This window comes from Salmo salar, chromosome ssa25 (assembly GCF_905237065.1).
Source record: "Salmo salar chromosome ssa25, Ssal_v3.1, whole genome shotgun sequence".
NCBI lineage: Eukaryota > Metazoa > Chordata > Actinopteri > Salmoniformes > Salmonidae > Salmo > Salmo salar.
Window position 1 is genome coordinate 2,684,939 of NC_059466.1, and position 17,308 is coordinate 2,702,246.

The window sequence follows — 17,308 nt, forward strand, 5'->3', positions numbered from 1 at the left end:
GGTCGTGCGCGCTGGGACCACCAGGTTAGAGTGGCAGCGGCCACGCGGTGTGAAGCGTTTGTATGGCCTGTGCAATTTACTTAGCAAAGCTGCTGTTTCCAGCCTTGTCACTCTATTATCTTCACTTTCACTGTGTTAGCAGATGATGTTATTCTTCAAAAACACAGACCCCAAAGTAAATCAAGGGGAAAAAATATATTTATACAAAGAGTACAAATCTAGGCTGGGAAGTAGATGGTCATTCTTCCCTGTTCTCAATGTCTTCTCCTCAGAACAAAGCGACAGGATGTAATTTATAACCCAACCCCAGCCTGTGGTTGACCAATTAGAATTCCTTGCAATAAAACTGGGCCAATGGCCAAATACCAAGTATCCTGTTTCAGGCCTAATGTATAGACAATTCGGACCAATGAGAACTTGCCACATATAGCTATGAGTCCTAGAGTGAAGTTCCTCCTGTGTCTCTGACCCACTCTTAACCTTTAGTCCTCCGCGTTGTGTATTTATCTTAAAATATTCTTACAGCTGTTACGAAGGCGAGTAGTATAGCATCAGAAGAATATCATTAGCAGGGCATTTTGATATAAAACAGAGTTTGAGTGTCACGTTTCGATGGCAGGAAAAGGGGTGAAGTCAAGCGCAGGAGACGGAAGTCCGTTGAACAAAACGTTTAATAATCTATAAACAAAAATGCCGCAACAAGGCAGGGTGCAGAGTCCCAATAAGGCAGGAGAACAGCTCCAAAATACAAAAATAGACGGGGCGCAGCCCGGCAACCCTAAAACCTAAATAGTACGCGTAGTCTAATACATAAATAAATCCTGGCCACAACATAAAACATAAGCAACAATCCCGCACAAATCCCCAAACCAAACAGACAAACTAAATACCCCCCCTAATTACAAACAAGGAACAGGTGCAGACAAAAAACAGACATAACTAACAGACACCGAAACATGGATCGGTGGCAGCTAGTAGGCCGGCGACGACGACCGCCGAGCACCTCCCAACCGGAGAGAGGCGCCACCTTCTGTGGACGTTGTGACATTGAGTGATTATTTGAGTGTTAGAAATCTCGGAAAACCAGAACATAAAGTCAGATGCTCGATTAGGCTCTAGTGGGAGATGGAAGATAAAATATATCAACGAGACTAGTCTCCACCCCCCCGCCCCCCAAATTGAAACACTCAGCCAAAGCATGGGCCAAAATGTCCCCTCCTGTCAAAAATTCAAAAGATGCAAACACCTGTTCAATCGTGATTTGTTCCTAATGATCAGTGAAGAAGAAATTTGCACAGCGGAACGAAGTTCCTCATTAGTCTTTGCATCCCACAGTTTGTGGGATACCATCCTATGTTACGTGCATCTGTCCACGAGCGAATAACTTGTGTCATGAACTTGTTCAGGCACGATTTCTTTAAGTTGTTTAGCATCAACACATTGGAGCTAGCAACAATTCTAACTAGTCTTAGTATATTGTACATTAAGCTTGAGAGACCTCCAGACAGTGTTGTCCAAATAGTTACTTTACATCTCTCAGTCTCTATAGGGTTTGATACAATAGTAATAATGAAAAAACTATTGGCTTACGACTTTGATCATTTTATAATTGTCCCTCGCAATGAAATGGAACTATGGGTCTGTGTCCTCTGTACGTACATCACACATGATATCTCAGACACCACTGGCTTGATTTTGATGAAATGATGTGTCTTGCCATAGAGATCCTGCATTTATAAAATGACACTGATTGGCCAGATGGTGCCACTATAACAAGTGTTTGAAAGGAACAAGAGTCTGACCCCGTTTGACCTAAAGTAATTTAGAATGAAAGTTATTCTTCCGAATGACCGATCTGCACAAAACTTGATATGTGGGATCTAGGGACAAAGGTCTCTCAAGCAATATGTTTCAGGCTAGTACCTAAAACAACAACGCTATTGGCCCATAAACATTCACTTGGGTGTAGTCTGGTACATAAATGTAAATAAATTAGTCAAGGATATTTGTATTGTGACAAAATGTGGTACACATGTTGCAAACACTTTCAAGACTCAGAATGTACAAGAACATTCCTATCAACCACACTGTGGCACTATAAGGAATATGAGTCTTACTAACCCACCCGATATCTCCGACACCACTGGCCAGATTTTGACGAAACATTGGTGAATGATGCATTTTGCCGTAGAGCTCCGGCATTTACAAAACTACCTTGATTGGCGCTGCATCATTCGTGGGGACGACAGGTTTACTGTTGGCTTGTTATGATATGATTATTATTTGCTCACAACTTTTAATTATACTATCAAAAACCAAGCCATGCGGTCGAATAAATTGTCCGTAGAGCTCCGAGACAGGATTGTATCGAGGCACAGATCTGGGAAAGGGTACCAAAACATTGGCATTGAAGGTCCCCAAGAATACAGTGGCCTCCATCATTCTTAAATGAAGAAGTTTGAGACCAGCAAGACTCTTCCTAGAGCTGGTTGCCCGGCCAAACTGAGCAATTGGGGGAGAAGGGCCTTGCTCAGGGAGGTGACCATGAACCCGATGGTCACTCTGACAGAGCTCTAGAGTTCCTCTGTGGAGATGGGAGAACCTTCCAGAAGGACAACCATCTCTGCAGCACTCCACCAATCAGGCCTTTATACTAGAGTGGCCAGACAGGAGCCATTCCTCGTTAAAAGGCACGTGACAGCCTGCTTGGAGTTTGCCAAAAGGCACCCAAAAGACTCTCAGACAATGACAAACAAGATTATCTGGTCTGATAAAACCAAGATTTAACTCTTTGGCCTGAATGCCAAGCATCACGTCTGGAGGCACCGCTCATCACCGGGCCAATACCATCCCTACGGCAAAGCATGGTGGTGGCAGCATCATGCTGTGGGGATGTTTTTCAATAGCAGGGACTGGGAGAGTAGTCAGGATTGAGGGAAAGATGATCGGAGCAAAGTACAGAGAGATCCTTGATGAAAACATGTTCCAGAACGCTCAGGACCTCAAACTTGGGCAAAGTTTCACCTTCCAACAGGACAATTTGTAAACATTTCAAAAAATGTCATTATGGAGTATTGTATGTAGATTGATGGGGGGGAGGAAGTGTGGGGGTCTGAATACTTTCCGAATGCACTGTAGGCTCCTCTGATGGCTGACTCTCAGGAAAGTGTGAACGGAGAGACGGAATTCACCAAGAAGCCGTCGGCCCCGAGCCGCTATATCCAGGTCATGACCTCTGAGGACAAGGCGCACTCCCTCTCCAGCTCTGCCCACAGCAGTGGAGAAGAAGAAGAAGAAGAAGAAGAAGAAGAAGAAGAAGAAGAAGAAGAAGAAAGGGGTGTGACCCCCACACTTGCCACAACACTTGCCCCTACCCTGGCCCCTTCTCCTGTCCCTTCTCAGGCCAGGAGTCCTTCACCCGCCCTCCAGACCCCAAAAGTGGCCTACCCAGCCCCAGTCAGACCGTTACCTACAAAAGACACAAACCAGGTAGGTTTAGATTTTGGTTATTAGGCAGATTAGACTTTTTCAGGGCACATTTGCAGTATTCCAGAGCCGAAGCCAAAAATAGCACATAGTAATAAGGACATCACATGTAAAACCAATTTGTTAAATACATTTTGGAATGTAAATAGCAGACACAGTACTGGAGCGAGTGAGCGAGCAAGCGAGTACGATGTGTACTGCATATTGTAGTGTCACTGTGCATACTATACTATGCAGCTAGTGCTACATACAGTAGGAGATACAGTAGGAGCGATGCTTTCCATTATCAGACAGCAACTAATAATTCATAGTGAAGAACAAATGTTATTATTTCCCTGGCTTTGGAACACAACCTGGCATTCTTAATGTGTGTGTGTGTTGTGTAGGAGAGCTACGCTGACATGCGGATCAGTCTCAACCAGAAGCCCAACAGCAGTCGAGACTTTGGCTTCCAGGCAGAGTGGGACTCCACTGGAGCACACGTCACCTCCATCCAACCAGGTAAACACATACACACACACACATTTAGCACAAAACACACACATTTAGCATGGTTAACACAAACAAAGAGTAACAACTGTCTGATTGTAAACCGGGCCTTCGTACAGACAGCCTGTTGGAGGATAGTGAAGGAAGAATGAGCACAGAGTAATGGCAGTTATTATAACGGTATCAAACACTTCGGAACCATGTTTAATGTGTTTGATACCGTTCCAGTCCAGCCTTAACAATGAGCACATAATTTTTAAAGTGACACCAGCCTCCACTGGCACAGCAGGCTCATCTCTCATCTCAGTGAGTAAGTTTTAAAGGTTGTTTATTTAAGCAATGGACAATGTGTGAGACACTGGGAAGAAAACTGCCCTAGGACATGATCATTGATAAATTATGAGCAAATATACCGTGTCCTTGTTGCAGTCTTCCTTTCCAGCATCTCATTAACAAAATGCATTTCAGCTGACTTCTCACGCAACAAAGGACTGTAGTTGCTTGGTGAGATTTGATTAGTGGACAATGGCTTCACTCCCTTTTGTTCAAAAACCATTCATAATTCACACAGAAGAGTAAATACCATTGCACTGCTAACACTGCACCAGTAGCTGGAGGTCCATGAGTTTGATGTGTTTGATACCATTCATTTGATTCTATTCCAACAATTACAATGAGCCCGTCCTCCAATTTCTGCCTCTGCTGGCAACCACACATAGTGCCAGATACCTTAGTACAGTGCCAATAGACTGTGAAATAGTGAAATACAAGTAATTGAACTACATTTTGCAGTAGCTTGTTGGTAGTTGAATTCAATTCAAATATGGGTAGTGTTTTTAGTAGTTAGTTACTATTTTGCCATGTAGCGGTGAAAATAACTACTGCAACTACACTTTGTTTTTTGCTAAAAAGGTAGACAAGAAGTTTCATACATTTTTGACATTAGACCTTCCTAATTCACACTTGAGACAGTTGTTGCGTTTAATAGACTAAATTAAACATTATGTTAACAGTTGACTCCAGAGTGATCTGTTCTTGCAAATTTGTAGTCTATGATATTTCAGATTTAGATATTAGTATTTATCACAAAGTAGTTTAGTTAAGTAAACAATATGTTTCTTAAGGCTAGCTTAAGTGTAGCTTAACTTCTTCCAGTGGGAAGTAATTGGTAGCTTGGTCAACTATATTACATAAAATAAGAGTTATGTAAAGGAAAGACACCAAGAGAAAACAAAAAAATACTATTTACACACTATTTATACATACATTTTCATATTCTTATATACAGTCCAGTTAAATTAGATCTTTAGAAAGAGGAGAGGCACTGTGATACAGTATGTTTTTTAAATCTGTTTTTTTTGTTGCTAAACTTGGTTTTTGCCTGAGTTACCTCTGGTGGCAGCGCATTCCATGATGACGTGACTCTATACATAACTAAGCAACGCATTACATCTCTTTTTGGTTTGGGTACCGTGAAGAAACCCATAGTGGCGTGCCTGGTGTATTTTGAAGTGTTTGAAGTGTATGCAAATACGTTATACAAGTGGCTAGGCATTTTCAACACACAAATGTTTCTTAAAATGACTAGAAGATAAGTAGTCAGTTGCAAATCATGTGCCCGGCCTTATGTAGGGCAGCCTCTATCTAGGTCAGATTTGCTGGGGTTGTCTCTTTCTAGCCTATACTGTATGTACTAGGGGAGTACCTGGTACCTGTTGTCATTCCACCCCTGACTTTTCAGTGGTCCAGTTCTTTCTCATCAATGCAAATGAGGGAAGGAGACGAGAAGCTGAAGCAACTTTAAATAATTTAGATGTTTTATTGCAATCGCTGCCTTGTCCTATCTCTGTCATCTCTCTATTGTAACAGTTTAAATGTATCTTGACTGGTCTACATCACTACTGTGACACCTGTCTTGCCCTCTCTATTACTCACCCCAGTGCCTTCTCTGCCCCTATATCTGAGACCCTATTCCCTCTCTACATATCTATCTCTATCCTCTACACTCTCTATATCTGACCACTGTTCCTTCCTTCTGTTCCTTCTTTACCCTCTCTATATCTGACCTCGCTGCCCCTCTCTGTGCCCCGCAGGCAGCCCAGCAGAGCTGTGCCAACTGCAGGTGGGCGACGAGGTGCTGTCGGTGAGCGGGCAAAGGGTGGCAGGGATGAGCTACGGCAAGTGGAAGAGCAGCACAGAGCAAGCTCTGCAGCAGGGAAGCCTTACCATGGACATACGCCGTCACGGCAGGAACAGTGAGTAGACGACTAGAGAGAGAATGTGTGTGTTGTTACAGAGTATTTGTATTTGTAGAATGTCAGTGTTATTTATGTTTGCTGTGTTGGTAAACTATTGCGACACGTTAAATTGGTCAGTACATTTTTCTGGTATCATGGCTCAATTATTTAATGGCTGTTTAATGATCATTTCCTTCGTTTTCTAGTCCTCTGTTCTGGAATAACCCTTTAGTTAGTGATATGTGTGCCCAGTATTGTCTATCTTCCTTGTCTGTAGTTTCACTGTCTCTGCCTGCCTGCCTGTCTCTCTGTCTGTCTCTCACTTTCTGTATGCTTGTGTTTCTATACTTCTGTTTCCCCTTCTATGTCTGTCTGTCTGCCTGACAGTCTGTTTGTGTTTCTGAATCTTTATCGCTGTCTGTTTCTGTCTCCCTCTGTTCTCCTTTGTTCATTCCTTATGTGGTGTCTACCTTGTGGAGAACTAACTCATACTCAGGCACAAGATCCCACAGGTCCGAACTTGGTCTTTTGGCTCTGTACTCCAGCACTGGATTTGAAATGATACAATGAATATGAGGTTATGCAGACTGTCAGCTTTAATTTGAGGGTATTTTCATCCATATCAGGTGAACCGTTTAGAAATTGCAACACTTTTTGTACATAGGTCCCCTAAAATAGGGGACCAAAAGTATTGGGACAAACTTACTTGTGTATTAAAGTAATAACAAGTTAAGTATTTGGTCTCATTTTCATAGCACGCAATGACTACATCAAGCTTGTGACTTTACAAATTTGTTGGACGCATTTTCTGTTTGTTTTTGTTGTGTTTCAGATTATTTTGTGCTTAATAGAAATTAATGGTAAATAATGTATTGTGTCATTTTGACTCTACATTAAGGTGGATGCTACCATGATTATGGATAATCCTAAATAATAATGAGTGAGAAAGTTACAGATGCACAAATATCATACCCCTACGATGTGCTAACCTCTCATCATTGCAATAACAAGGCAAGGTGTCACGCTGGTATAAAGGATTTTGGAGACAGGCGCAGGAATACAAATTAGAGGTTTTTAATACACCCAAAACAAAACACGTATACAAAAACACACGATACCCATAATACACAATATATATAGCACACAGCATAACAGCTGCACCAACGCATAGGTAATCACACCACCAAAGGACACCACCAATGGACTGCTCAAGCAGTGCAACGACACTGACCCCGAGGACGATCACAGGAACGCAGTGCGGGTCGATCAGGACCCGATGCAGCTGCCAAAGTTGCGTCATCGGACGGGCCAGTTGCCGCTGCCGAAGTTGCGTCGTTGGATGGACCTGTTGTGGCGACATCGGACGGCCCAGTTGCAGCTGCTGAAGTTGCGGCAGCGCCGGACGGACCAGTCGCAGCGTCGTCGGGCGGGCCAATCCCGCTGTCTCCCTTAATAGTCGATTATTCTGTCACTTTGGTATAAAGGGATCAAATTACAGCGTGCCATGTAAAGGCACGGAGACGAAGACCAAATAAACATGTATACAAAACACAGGGTTGAAACCCAAAAACAAAAGGAGCGAGTACCTCGAATAAATAACACAAGCGCACAATGATACCACACGGGACGAGACCCGTAATCATCTGCGCAATACACGTGGCACGAAAACCAACACAGCACAGGTACTCACATGACCAATGGACATTGGAACAATAATTGACAGCCCAATGGAAACCAAAGGGCAGATTTATACAATTACACTCAGGGAAATGGGGACCAGGTGTGCATAATGACACAGTTCCGGAGGTATCCGTGACAGGAGGTTAGCATTTTGGGAGAGGTATGATATTTGTGCGTCTGTAACTTTCTCACTCATCATTGTTCATGATTCATTTATTTACAATTAGTGACTTCAAAAAAGCATAATACATTATTTACCATTATTTTATTTTGAGCACAAAATAATCTGAAACAACCAAACCACACTGCAAATACATCCAACAAATGTGTAGAGTCACAAGCTTGATGTAGTCATTAAGTGTTATATGAAACCAAATACTTAACTTCTACTAATTTAATACACATATACGTGTATTTGTCCCAATACTTTTGTGTAATGTGCTGTAATGTGTAAACGGTTAACCCGATATGGATGAAAATACCATCAAATTAAAGCTGACAGTCTGCACTTTAACCTCACAGTTATTATATAACTGAGGCAAAACAAACCAAAAATGTAATTGTCACAGTACTTTTGGAGCTCACTGTATGTTTTCACCAAGAAGTTTACCCATCCTACTATATCACAATTACACCACCAAAACATCAGTCAGTGTATTGATTTGTGTGATCTGTTGAATGTGCAATGCATATCAAAATAGACGCTTTTGTACGAGAGCGTGTAAACCTGTTGGTAAACCTAGGGGTTTGTAGATTGTGCATGGGTGCGGAAGGTGGTTTCTCTGTTATCCTCGCTGTTCTTTAGAACGACACCATAACAACAACCTTATTTTCCCTTCCAAGCGGTAGCGTACAGTACCAGTTAAAAGTTACTCATTCAAGAGTTTTTCTTTATTTTTACTATTTTCTACATTGTAGAATAATAGTGAAGACATCAAAACTATGAAATAACACATATGGAATCATGTAGTAAGTAAAAAAGTGTTAAACAAATCAAAATATATATTATATTCTTCAAAGTAGCCACCATTTGCCTTGAAGACAGCTTTGCACAATGTTGGCATTCTCTAAACCAGCTTCACCTGGGATCCTTTTCCAACAGTGTTGAAGGAGTTCCCACATATGCTGAGCACTTTTCCTTCACTCTGCGGTCCAACTCATCCCAAACCATCTCAATTGGGTTGAGGTCGATTGTGGAGGCCAGGTCATCTGATGCTGTAGTCCATCACTCTCCTTCTTGGTCAAATTGGCCTTACACAGCCTGGAAGTGTGTTGGGTCATTGTCCTGTTAAAAACAAACGATAGTCCCACTAAGCGCAAACCAGATGGGGTGGCATATCGCTGCAGAATGCTGTGGTAGCCATGCTGGTTAAGTGTGCCTTGAATTCTAAATAAATCACTGACAGTGTCTCCAGCAAATCACCCCCATGCCATCACACCTCCTCCTACATGCTTCAAGGTGGAAACCACACATATGGAGATCATCCGTTCACCTACTCTGCATCTCACAAAGACACGGCAGTTGGAACCAAAAGGCCAGATTTCCACCATTGCTCGTGTTTCTTGACCCGAGCAAGTCTCTTCTCATTATTGGTGTCCTTTAGTAGTGGTTTCTTTGCAGCAATTCGACCATGAAGGCCTGATTCATGTAGTCTCCTCTGAACAGATGATGTTGAAATGTGTCTGTTACTAGAACTCTGTGAAGCATTTATTTGGGCTGCAATCTGAGATGCAGTTAACTCTAATGAATATATCCTCTGCAGCAGAGGGAACTCTGGGTCTTTCTTCCCTGTGGCTGTCACGGGTGTCGTTGGGTAGCGATGACCAAAACGCAGCAGGAATGTGGATGCTCATCTTGATTATTTATTAAATAAAGTGAACACCAAAAAAAACAAAGAACGACAGAAGACAGTTTAACAGGCTATAATAACAACAGCAGTGCTAAAGATAACTACCCACAAAATCCCCAGGTGAAAACAAGCATCTAATATATGACTCCCAATCAGGAACAACGACGTACAGCTGTTCCTGATCGGGAGCCACACAAACTACACAGAAATAGACAGACTAGAAAACCATAGAAAACCAACACTAGAACATATACTCAAACCCCAGACTACATAAACCAAACACCCCTTTAATAACACACACAACCCCAATCATACAAAACAAATACCCTTCTGCCACGTCCTGACCAAATTATAATACAATTACTCCCTCTGCTGGTCAGGACGTGACAGTGGCGGTCCTCATGAGAGCCAGCTTCATTATAGCGCTTGATGGTTGTTGCGAATGCACTTGAAGAAACTTTCTAAGATCTTGAAATGTTCTAGTGACTGACCTTCATGTCTTAAAGTAATGATGGACTGTTATTTCTCTTTGCTTATTTGAGCTGTTCTTTCCATAGTATGGACCTGGTATTTTACCAAATAGGGCTATCTTCTGTATACCACCTCTACCTTGTCACAACAATGGGGTTCAAGCATACTAAGAAGAAAATAAATTCAAAAAAACGTATTTTACCAAGGCACACCTGTTAGTTGAAATGCATTTCAGGTGACTGACTACCTCATGAATCTGGTTGAGAGAATGCCAAGAGTGAATGCATATCTCTTATTCATAGTTTTGATGTCTTTACTATTATTATACCATGCAGAAAATTCTGTAAGTACTTTGTGTAATATAGTTGTATAGTAGTACCTTTAAAGTACTAGTACCTTTCCTAATCTCTCTCTCTCTCACTCACTCACTCACTCACTCACTCACTCACTCACTCACACTCACTCACTCACTCACTCACTCACTCACTCACTCACACACCCCTTTTTAATTTTGCCATTGCCACACGTCTGCGACGTTCAGACTGGGACAGAGACCTACCTTCCCTGCCGTTTAAAAGCCATAAGACCATCAATCTGACCAGTATGGATCATCATCCAACAGTTATAGGTTCCCCCGACACAACCACCAGCTTGGATTTCACCTCTCGGGGATCCATGGAAACCACCAAGAAGGTCACTACCCAACCAATCATTGTGAGTTTTACACGAAGACCTCGTTGTGTTGATAAGGTTCAAATGTTTCTTATTAGCTTTCTTGCTATGTTACTCACAAATACCCAAATAAAACTTGATATATCACAAATTTGCAAACATGTTGTGACAAGGTTGGTAAGGACATTGACATAGGACATCATTGTGAAAAAACTTGTGATTTTTGTTTGTTGCATGGTCACATTGAATCTATAGTAATACAATGTACTGATAAAACCCCAGACAGTTCTCAACAGGCTTTTAATTCATCTTGTTGCAGGATGTGGCATCCAATGGAGTGAATGGAGGCTTCCGTGACGAGACAGTGACCGTGAGAAACAAAGGTAAAGAGCATAGAGCAGATATACTAACCAGAGAGGTTATGACTAGCCTTTATTAACAGGAACAAGTGTTTTTGGTGGTGAATGCTCATTGTTCAATTATGTACAATTATGTACATTCACACATTTTGTTTGCGCATGCCACCACATAACTTGATCAGGGTGTACAGCTGAACATTGTATGCTGGAAATCACTTGGCTTGTTATTTTTGATTAAAACAAAACCGCTATTCATTAAATACAAATACCGAACTTGTTTTTACGTGACACGGTTAGCTTTTAACAGCTACTGTAGGACCGCTATTTATTTTTGCCGACATTTACTGACACCGGCCATATTCAACGGGTGTTGAGTGTTCGTAAGTTCAACAGTTATTCTGCGCTCTCTGGCACACTCAGACGAGAGTTGTCACGTCCTGACCAGTAATAGGGGTTATTTGTTATTGTAGTTTGGTCAGGACATGGCAGAGGGTATTTGTTTTATGTGGTTCGGGGTGGTTGTGTATTTAGTGGTTTGTTTGATTTATTATTCCGGGTTTTGGGCACTGGTCTATGTTAATGTATTTCTATGTTTAGTCTAGTGCTTTGTATTTCTATGTTTAGTTAATTGGGGATTGGACTCTCAATTGGAGGCAGGTGTTTTCTAGTTGCCTCTGATTGAGGGTCCTATATATAGGTATGTGTTTGTTTTAGTGTTTTGTGCTGTGTATAGCTCTGTGCCTTATCGGCCTGTTATTTGTCGTTGTGTTTTTTTGTGTACGTATTTATTTTGGTTTACCTTCTTTGTCCGTTTAAATAAAAGAAGATGAGTGCACATTTCACCGCTGCGTCTTGGTCCACTTTAACCTATGACAACCGTGACAAGAGTGCTCTGAAATCAGAGTAGATGGCCAGACTGAATTTATGAACTCACCCAAAGTGGGTACTTGCATAGTGGAGTCTTTTGTTAAGACATGTAGCTAGCTAGGCCTTACTGCCCTTCATGAATCTGCAGGTTGCTAACCAACCAGCCAGCTAATGTTAGCTACTTAGCTAGGTAAACAATGAACCATAATCACAACTCATGACGTTATTACCCTGCATGAATCTCCAGGTAAATAACCAACCAGTTCAAAGTTATCTAGCTAACATTAGGCTATAGCTAGCCAAGCAAATTGTTCTTTCTGTTAAAATTAGAAAGGTGTAATATCTGAAAATGTGGCTAGTGTCACAAGTGTCGAAGAGATGAGACCAAGGCGCAGCAGGTACCGGAATATTCATACATTAATTTATTGTTTAACCTGTTGGGGCTCGGGGGCAGTATTGAGACATTTTGAAAAAAATATGTGCATATTATTAACACATTCGGATAGAAAACACTCTGAATTTTCTAAAACAGTTTGAATGGTGTCTGTAAGTATAACAAAACTCATATTGCAGGCAAAAACCTGTGAAAAATACATCCCAAAAAAATGTGAATTTTGTGACTGTACTATTTAGTGTCATTGTTTTATAGATACCATAGTGAGAAAAGATTCATTTCGCAACACCTACGGCTTCCACTAGATGTCAACGATCTTTATAAAGTTGTTTGAAGCGTCTATGATAAACAGAGAGCAAATTAGAATCCAAGGAAGTTGACATGTCATCACTTCATTTTTTTGCGCCTGCGCATAAATCGGAGAAACGTGAGTTTGTCATCATTGTTTATCTAGACATAGGATAGGTTGTGTGAAAATATTACTGATGTTTAACGTTAAAAATGGACCAAAAGATTAATGCTAAACAACATTTGACATGTTTGAACGAACGTAAATAGATTATTTACTAGGTTTTTTTTAGCTTTTCGGCGTGATTTTACACTCCCCCCACCACGTTTTGTGGGAGCATAATGAACGCTAAGTACTTGGTGTTATTTGGACATAAATTATGAACTTGGTCAAAAGAAACCACATTTGTTCCGGACCTGGGATGCCTTCCGGACCTGGGATGCCTGCCTTCTGATGGAGATAATCAAAGGTAAGGGGATATTTACAATGTTATTATCGATATTAGAGGTGGGGTTTCAGGTGTCTCCGGAAGGTGGTGACTGACTCCGCTGTCCTGGCGTCGTGAGGGAGCTTGTTCCACCATTGGGGTGCCAGAGCAGCGAACAGTTTTGACTGGGCTGAGCGGGAACTGTGCTTCCTCAGAGGTAGGGGGGCCAGCAGGCCAGAGGTGGATGAACGCAGTGCCCTTGTTTGGGTGTAGGGCCTGATCAGAGCCTGAAGGTATGGAGGTGCCATTCCCTTCACAGCTCCGTAGGCAATCACCATGGTCTTGTAGCGGATGCGAGCTTCAACTGGAAGCCAGTGGAGAGAGCGGAGGAGCGGGGTGACGTGAGAGAACTTGGGAAGGTTGAACACCAGACGGGCTGCGGCGTTCTGGATGAGTTGTAGGGGTTTAATGGCACAGGCAGGGAGCCCAGCCAACAGCGAGTTGCAGTAATCCAGACGGGAGATGACAAGTGCCTGGATTAGGACCTGCGCCGCTTCCTGTGTGAGGCAGGGTCGTACTCTGCGAATGTTGTAGAGCATGAACCTACAGGATCGGGTCACCGCCTTGATGTTAGTGGAGAATGACAGGGTGTTGTCCAGGATCACGCCAAGGTTCTTAGCACTCTGGGAGGAGGACACAAGGGAGTTGTCAACCGTGATGGCGAGATCATGGAACGGGCAGTCCTTCCCCGGGAGGAAGAGCAGCTCCGTCTTGCCGAGGTTTAGCTTGAGCTGGTGATCTGTCATCCACACTGATATGTCTGACAGACATGCAGAGATGCGATTCGCCGCCTGGTTATCAGAAGGGGGAAAGGAGAAGATTAATTGTGTGTCGTCTGCATAGCAATGATAGGAGAGACCATGTGAAGATATGACAGAGCCAAGTGACTTGGTGTATAGCGAGAATAGGAGAGGGCCTAGAACAGAGCCCTGGGGGACACCAGTGGTGAGAGCGCATGGTGCGGAGACAGATTCTCGCCACGCCATCTGGTAGGAGCGACCTGTCAGGTAGGACGCAATCCAAGCGTGGGCCGCGCCGGAGATGCCCAACTCGGAGAGGGTGGAGAGGAGGATCTGATGGTTCACAGTATCAAAGGCAGCAGATAGGTCTAGAAGGATGAGAGCAGAGGAGAGAGAGTTAGCTTTATCTAACTAACTAGCGCACAGCTCGGACACCCATGCAGACCACACAAGACATGCCACAAGAGGTCTCTTCACAGTCCCCGAGTCCAGAACAGATTATGGGAGGCGCACAGTACTACATAGAGCCATGACTACATGGAACTCTATTCCACATCAAGTAACTGATGCAAGCAGTAAAATTAGATTTAAAAAAACAGATAAAAATACACCTTTTGTATCAGTGAGGACTGTGAAGCAACACGAACATCAAATCAAATCATGTTTGTCACATGCGCCGAATACAACAGGTGTTGTATTACAGTGAAATGCCTTACAGTGAAATGCTTACTTACAAGCCCTTAACCAACAATGCAGTTTTATGAAAATTTTAAAAAAGTAAAAGATAAGAATAACAAATAATTAAAGAGCAGCAGTAAATAACAATAGCGGGGCTATATACTGTATATACAGGGGGTACCGGTACAGAGTCAATGTGTCAATGTGCGGGGCACCGGTGTCGAGGTAATTGAGGTAATTATGTACATGTAACTAGAATTATTAAAGTGGCTATGAATAGATAATAGCAGAGAGTAGCAGCAGCGTAGTGGGGGGGGGCAATGCAAAAACATTACATAGGCACAGACATACATACACACACACACATGGATTTTTTACAGTAGATATGTGGTAGTGGTGGAGGGCACACAGTGTGTTGTGAAATCTGTGAATGTATTGTAAAGTTTTTAAAATTGTTTAAACTGCCTTCATTTAGCTGGACCCCAGGAAGAGTAGCTGAAGCTAATGGGGATCCATAATAAATACAAATACAAATACATATACAAATATGATGATATACTGTTTCCTTGTAATGTAGGATATGTCTGTGTGAGCATTTTGGGAAGACCTCACATATGATCAGGGCTGGCTCTAGACTTTTGGGGGCCCTATGGGAGACCACCAAGCGGGCTTTTTTTTGTGGCCCCCCTTTTGACGGTGGGGTGAAAAATGTATGTTTTAATGTTAATTTCATGCAAGTCTACATATTTCGCAATCGGGCGTAGATTTTTTGGGGGAATTTTATAAAAAATGTCATGCAATTCCAATAAATTTTCAAGGGGCTGAAATATATATTTTTCAGTTTCAAAGCTAATTTCCTGCAATTCTACACATTTTGCAATGTTAATGATATCTGAGTGAGAATGACTAACAAAACAATGCCCTGCGTGCCCGGTCGGTATTCGGCAATGATTAATACAAGTTTAGATAACTGGCTAGACTAACTTATCGATCAAAAAATGGTTAAATGACATGGATAATTGAGTGACTGTCAATGACTGACAGAACAAGAGGAAAACTGCTGATGCACAACCACATTTTGAACTTACACCTTGTGTATTGTACTATTCTAACTCTCAAGAGTAAGTTCAGACCCCAACTGAGTTCCCACCCAAAAAATGTGCTTATGCCCGGAGCTGGCCCTGCATATGATTTTTTTTGTTTTCAGTGTGATGACATAATCCTAATGTAGTTGTTATGTGTTCAATAGTGGAGAATGGAGATCTTGATTGAAGTTCCCCATGCCATGATAGCAGGGCCGTGCACAGACCTTTCATAATTCATATCTCGAAAATTATAACATACCATATGCCTCTGTTGCAGTGACTCCTTGAGACATAATTTACATCGGGTAAAGAGGGTGGGCAATCAGCTGACCATTGATGTAGATGATTGATGTAAATCTGATTGTTAGCTACCTCAATTTCTTTTACTGATTGTGATTTACCTCTCCATGTCTTACTGCCTCTCTCTGTTGCACATATCAGCAAACCAGACTGAATATTGATCATGCTGTAGGCTAAATCAAGTGTTAATCAAATGTTATGCTGCTGTGGCAGTATTGTTGATATTTAAACTAGCTAGCTGGCTAGATAGCTAGCTACACACACTCAACCAGTGACCGCATCTCTCAAGGTATACATGTTTGGATAACAGGTGCACGGATTCTCCGTACAGAACAGACTGGGCAAAAGGCGCAACCGGGCGCACACGAGCTCCATACAGGGCAGATCAACAGGTGCAACCAACAGACAGGATGGTGGCTAGTGAACTTAACAGCTTGTCTTGCGTGCAGTGGGTTCCAAACAACAGTGACAAAATATGTATACAAAAAAATACTTCCACCCAAAAGGGCAATTTGGAGACTGGAAGGGCAAAGGGGCATGTGCTCTGCACAGGTAGAACCATATATGTGCACGTGCCTGTATGATTGAAGCTATTACTTCAATGTTTCTCTCCCACTCGCTTACGCTCTCTGACCCTGTTCTGATTTCTCCATCTCTCACATAGAACCCATATCCATGAAAAATTTAAAACGGAGGTCAGAGTTTTTTGAACAAGGTAAAACACCCCTGATCGAGCCCTGGTGTTGGTGAAGGGTTATTATCAATTGTCTGTGTAACTATCAAGAGGCTGGGTGCTCTAGGCTTCCATCTCTTTCTGTCTGTCCCAGTGGTTCTCCTAAGGACCTTCCCGGTATACAGGTTTTTGTTTCAACTATGACTTAACCTAATCATGATTAAGGAAAGATTGAGACAAACATTTGAATACTCAGGAGTTCCCTAGGGATCCATGTTGGGCCCGCTGCTTAAAATCCACTGCTTTTTTCCATCTGATCTGGTACTGAGTGAGTGTAACCCCACTGGTCTCCCCCTCCCTCCCACTCCCGGGCTTCTCAGAGCCGAGTTTCAGTGCACTGGTCTACCTCTGTGATAAACAGGGTTGAGTGTGTGGTGATTCTCCCAGAGACACTGAGCTCAATGAGTCTAGACCAGTATTTCCCAACCCTCTCCTGTGGGACCAGCAATCTATCTACATTTTTGTTGCAGCTCTGAGTTGACAACTAATCA

The 17,308-nt window shown here is 42.4% G+C and overlaps 1 protein-coding gene across 15 annotated transcripts in view; it reads left to right on the forward strand.

Annotated features, from left to right (window-relative positions):
• Window positions 1–17,308, forward strand: part of LOC106586043 (LIM domain only protein 7) — a 126,379-nt gene that overhangs the window by 92,343 nt on the left and 16,728 nt on the right. For 10 of the 15 annotated variants that reach the window (XM_045707638.1, XM_045707639.1, XM_045707647.1 and 7 more), the window contains 6 exons: window positions 3,139–3,489; window positions 3,873–3,987; window positions 6,069–6,230; window positions 10,755–10,927; window positions 11,205–11,268; window positions 16,749–16,799. In XM_045707638.1, the coding sequence (XP_045563594.1) occupies window positions 3,139–3,489; window positions 3,873–3,987; window positions 6,069–6,230; window positions 10,755–10,927; window positions 11,205–11,268; window positions 16,749–16,799 (916 nt within the window). The remainder of the gene's footprint in view (window positions 1–3,138; window positions 3,490–3,872; window positions 3,988–6,068; window positions 6,231–10,754; window positions 10,928–11,204; window positions 11,269–16,748; window positions 16,800–17,308) is intronic. The other 5 variants (XM_045707645.1, XM_045707644.1, XM_045707651.1 and 2 more) reach the window with 5 other exon arrangements.